The sequence below is a fragment of the Nicotiana sylvestris genome, chromosome 9, assembly GCF_000393655.2.
Source record: "Nicotiana sylvestris chromosome 9, ASM39365v2, whole genome shotgun sequence".
Lineage (NCBI taxonomy): Eukaryota > Viridiplantae > Streptophyta > Magnoliopsida > Solanales > Solanaceae > Nicotiana > Nicotiana sylvestris.
The window spans coordinates 127,809,814-127,815,476 of record NC_091065.1 but is presented as its reverse complement, the minus strand read 5'-3'; the positions used below and the strand labels follow the sequence as shown (position 1 = coordinate 127,815,476).

At 37.5% G+C, this 5,663-nt stretch overlaps 1 protein-coding gene across 1 annotated transcript; it reads left to right on the top strand.

Moving 5' to 3' along the window:
- Positions 1–2,146: 2,146 nt before the first annotated feature.
- Positions 2,147–5,210, top strand: LOC138878199 (uncharacterized). Its single transcript, XM_070157865.1, has 5 exons — positions 2,147–2,374; positions 2,766–2,909; positions 3,004–3,636; positions 3,719–4,300; positions 4,863–5,210. Exons 1-5 carry the CDS (start codon positions 2,147–2,149, stop codon positions 5,208–5,210), a joined length of 1,935 nt encoding a protein of 644 aa, XP_070013966.1.
- Positions 5,211–5,663: the final 453 nt, after the last annotated feature.

The window sequence follows — 5,663 nt, the reverse complement described above, 5'->3', positions numbered from 1 at the left end:
ATTCTATTTTTCTGCTTGTGTTTATGCCTTTGAATATTTGTGTTAGTTGAAATTTTATAATTAATATGATACTGTGTCAACCTTGTTTTGAAATTCTTCCGTAATTCTTTATTAAAATCCTACATAAGTCTACATATGTTCAGTCAGTGTGTTCAATTTGGATTACTCATGGTTGTTATGTTTGTCTGAGACTATTATGTTTATGTATGCTCAAATTCCTATATTGGCCATTTAATGTCGAGTCCTTTTTCATGTTTTACCTTGAACTTTTGTACTGAAACCCCCTAGGGAACTAGTTCCTGCCCAGAATTACCTTAATGAGTTTCTTTCTACCGAATCATTTATGCATAATTTGCTATTTCTTTGCAAATTAACCTTTGATCATCACATGTGACAATACTGTCTAAATGTTTATCCCCATATGCTTCATGCTACTTGTTAATTTCAATAAGTTCTCCCTAATTTGTTCAAACTTCATATTCTTTAGTGCTGCCTAAAGCTTCTAGAGCCTATATCAATGTTCTCCCCTACATGAAATCATTTCGTGTTAACCTAGACGTATGCCTACCTTGTTGATCCAAGTGACATGCCTTTTGAACCCTTCTAATTTTATGACTAATGTTCAACATGCTAAGGGTTTCCCATGTTAAGTAATTGCTCGATCATGAACCTGTATTGTTAGTTTCCACGTTAAATTTACCATATCAGGGCTATGCTCTACTGATTCTCTTGGCATTTGATAGGTTTTCAATATCTTTGCCTTATGTTTTGATGATCTAACAAACTTACTGTCACAGACCAGATAGGGAACCTGATACACGTGGACTATACTACAAGTCAACGGATTCCAGCTAAATGTGAATTGCTATAGCTTCAGGAGATAGGAAACCAAACAAGGGCCTGATACCCTTGTGGTTCCCTCATAGCAGTACAAAGTCAATTGGACACAGTTGGAAGTGACGTGACTGACTGCACTATTTTTGCCTGCACTACACTATTTCTAGTGCCCACTTATTCCTTGACCAACTAAAGTGCTTACATCATTTCAAGTGATGTCATCAAGGTATATCAACAATGAGTTTATATCAAAATATCACTTGAATATTTCTGTTTCTCATTCAAGCCTTTTGTAAAATAGAAAAATTAATTCTCATGAGCTTGAAGAACAAAGTTAAACTATACTACGGACCATTTCTTAAAGTTAGTATTTTGTTGTCCTTAGTTGAGTTGTAACTTTGTGATTGTCCTTATTGTTTCTCCTAAACTGCTTAGTCAGAAGCGTTGTTTAGGAACCCTCTTATAAAATCCGTAAACTCTCTGAGTTTATGTTGTGACTAGGTTTAGTCATAAGTTAAAGTCTTTGTGACTAGAGAGTAACAAAGTGGCTTGTGATAAGAGTATCACAAGTTAATTAAAGTCTTTGTAACTAGAGAGTGACAAAGTGGCTTGTGGTGAGAGTACCACAAGTTAGTTGAGTTGAATTCTTTGTAGTGGAGTCATTACAAAGTGGCTTGTAATAGGTGTTTACAAGTTAGTGAAGTTGAAAGCCTAAAGGTGTAGGTCGTGGTTTTTGTCCCGTTGAGTTGGGATTTATCCACGAAAAAATCCTGTGTCTCATTTACTTACAGCTTTATTAGCATTCTCAGCATAACCTCATAGAGGGCCAGGTACTCTACTGATTGGTGGACTCATACAAACTAACAATTGGTATCAGAGCGGGTTCCTCCTATCAGGCTAACACCTAGGAAGAATCCTTATGGCTGCTCCACCAAATTTTGAAGAAGGTCAATCTACATACCGACCACCCAAGTTCAATGGACAATATTATGGGTGGTGGAAAACAAGAATGCATGATTTTATCATGGCTGAGGATTCTGAGTTATGGGATGTCATATGCGATGGTCCTTATGTTCCAACAAAGGTACTGGAAGAACTTCAATTTTCATTGTCAAAAACCTGTAAAGAATACACCGACGCAGACAGGAAATCTATGGAGAAGAATTTTCGTGCCAACAAGATTCTGGTATATGGAATAAGACCTGAAAAATATAATAGAATCTCCGTTTGTGACACTACTAAGGAGATATGGGAAGCTTTGCAAATAGCTCATGAGGGAACCACCCAAGTAAAATAGTCTAAGATCGATATGCTCACTACCGAGTATGAACTCTTCAGGATGAAGGATGATGAATCTATTCAAGATATGCACACAAGATTCACTTCCATCATAAATGAGTTACACTCACTTCGTGAAACCATTCCTAGAAACAAGCTAGTGAGGAAAATCCTCAATATTCTGCCTAGACCTTGGGAAAGCAAGGTGAATGCTATTACTGAATCAAAGGACTTGCAGGAGCTGACCATAGAAGAGCTGGTTGGAAATCTGAAGACCTACGAGATGAAGAGGAAGATAGACAGTGAAAGAAGAGAACCAAAGAAAGAAAAGAACCCGGTACTCAAAGCTGATAGCAATGAATCAAGTGAGGAAGACAGTGACATGGCTTATTTAACAAAAAGATTTTAGAAGATGGTCAGAAGAAATGCAGAAATGCTAAAAAACGGCAGCTCTAGCAAACCAAAAAAACTATGATCTCTATCATAAGTATGGAAATCCTGGACACTTCATCAAAGGCTGTCCTCTCTTGAAGCAAGAATTCTCCAAGAACCACCCTGAAAAAGTAGTTAAGAGGAACCTGATTCCTTTCAAGGACTTCAAAAGAAAGAGATCTACTGACAATGTGGTGAAATAGACTCTTGTAGCATAGGGAGATTCCTCTGGTGAGTCTGAAGATGAAACTGATATTGGTGATAGTTCCATGATGGCAGTTGAAGGCGAGGAAAATGAATATGACTCAACTTTTGCTTTGATGGTCCAATCAGATGATGATGAAGATGATCACAACAAGGAGGTAAATTTCAGGGATGTTTAGAGAAATCTAAAATCCTACTTTCCTAAGAAACTCATGTCTTTAGCTAGTGTATTGATTGATGCCTATTGTGGAGGATAGGGATTCCTTGACCTTAGAACTAGGAGAAGCTGAACAAACTAGAGATGACTTAGTGGCTGTAGTTATTCACCAAAAGGAAACCATTGAAAACTTCAAAGAAGAAAGAAATGATCTCTTGGCAGTAATTGCAGACCTAAGGGAAACAATAGAGAGACTAGGGACTAAGTCAAAATCTGGAAATTTTGGAAAAGGAAAAGAGATAGCCAGTGAGGAACATATCAGGCTTGAAAATGAGTTGAAAGTTGTGAGAACTAGGATATGTGTTGAAACTGAGAAAAACAAGCACCTCCAAACTGATCTGGAAAGAGTAAAAAATGATCTTGAAAAGTTCCTAAAGTGGGCCTGGTCCTCAAAAGCTATCACTGTCATGTACACTAATAATGGTGGAAACAGGCAGGGAATAGGGTTCCAAAAGGAGAAAACTCCTTACAACCCTCACAGCAAGTACGCCACTGTTTCTGATAACTGGCTTTGTACCCACTGTGGGAACAATGGGCACTTCAAAGAAAATTGCCAGGCCAGGGTTCAATCTGTTCAGAAAAACAAAGTTTTTGCTGAAAAAGTGACTACAAAAGAGGGACCAGGTTCTACTCACAAAAAGCGCACATTACCTGCATGGACTAAAAGAGTTCTTATTTATCCTCTTGCCTACTACAAGGAACCCAAACTTGCTTGGGTTCCTAAAACTAACTCTTGATCTTCTTGTGCAGGGAACAGTGAAAGGAAGCGGTCAACAATTGTTCATGGATAGTAGGCGTTCAAAGCACATGACTGGGAACACCATGGACTTTCTTTCACTAAAAGCACTGCAAGGAGGGAATGTATCCTTTGGCAATGGGATAAAGGGGTACATTCTTGGAGTTGGAAAAGTCGGGAAGTCACTCACTCATTATATTGAAAATGTGTACTATGTCAATGGCCTTAAGAACAATCTCTTGAGTGTCTCTCAGATTTGTGATAAAGGAAACAAGGTGGAATTCTTGTCCAAGATATGTACAATTACTGATCCGGTAACTGGTGAAGTGGTACTTATGACCAAGAGATACAAGAACATCTATGTTGCTGATTTTGAGTCCTTACAAAATGGTGATCTGAGTTTTCTGAAAGTTGTTGGTGATGATGTTGAACTGTGGCACAGAAGACTGGGGCATGCAAGTTTTTCTCTTCTGAACAAACTAATTCAGAAGGACCTGTTCCACGGTCTGCCCATGTCAAAGTTCAAGGTGCAAAGAATTTGTGATGCCTGTGCTAGAGGAAAACATGTGAAGTCCTCTTTTAAGTCTAAAAGGGATGTGAGCACCTCAAAGCCACTAGAGCTTTTGCATATGGACCTATGTGGTCCTATGAGATTGCAAAGCAGAGGAGGAAAAAGATACATTTTTGTGATAGTGGATGACTACTCCAGATTCACATGGACTCTGTTTCTTAGAACTAAAGATGAAACCTTTGAGGTGTATGTGGCCTTTGTGAAGAAAATCCAGGTGAAGATGGAGTCTAGAGTCGCACGCATTAGGTCAGATCATGGAACAAAATTTGACAATGCCAAATTTGATGAGCTTTGCAATGAAAATGGCATCACCCACAACTTCTCAGCTCCCAGAAATCCCCAGCAAAATTAAGTAGTGGAAAGGAAGAACAGAACTCTAGAAGAGATGTCAAGAACAATGCTAATCGACAGTGGAATTGCAAAACTTTTGGGATGAAGCGGTCAACACCGCATGCTACTTGGTGAACAGGTGCATGATCTGATCCCTCCTGAACAAAATCCCGTATGAGTTACTGAATGGAAGGAAACCCAAGCTGTCTCACCTAAGAACATTTGGGTGCAAATGCTATGTTCTCAATAATGGAAAGGATCAGCTTGGTAAATTCGATGCCAAGAGTGATGAAGGAATATTTCTGGGCTACGCTTCTCAAAGCAAAGCGTACAAGATATATATTAAGCGGACTCAATGTGTTGAGAAAAGTGTTCATGTTATTTTTGTTGAATCGTATCCATCCTGTGAGAAGAGTGCTGAAGACGATCAAGAGGGAGTACCCTTACTAGTCCCTGGTGAAGTCATTGACATGACAAATAGAAAGACAGATATGATGAGCCAAGTAAAAGAGATGAACGAAGACAATACTGCCTCATCTTCAATGGAACCAGGTACTTCATTTACAACCACTAAAGCTGAAAAAAGAGTGGTTGATGCAGTTTAGGGTACTCCACGAGCACCTGAGAGAACAACACAGGAAAACTAGTCAAATGTACCCACATTCTCTCTAAATGAACCTCAGACGGTATTGATACCTAATTTTTTCCTATATATTTTTAATATGAAAAATACCTTCAAAATAGTATATAAATGCATACATAAGCATGTCCAAATGTTTTATTATTTTTCCATAATTGTAAAAGTTTTTTAAATCAATTTATTCCACTTTTTCATTCATAAAATACCAATAATTATTATTTTTTGATAATTCATTTATTAGATTCTTATATTTATGCCAAAATATGGCTAAGGTAATTTTTACATATTTTTACAATTTTATTTAGTATTTTGTAAAGCCAATTGCACACAATTGCAATATTAGCCATTTTTTAGGTTTAAATTTGTCTCATGTTTATAAAATGGGATCCTATATTTTTAAATTGTTAATTATATATTA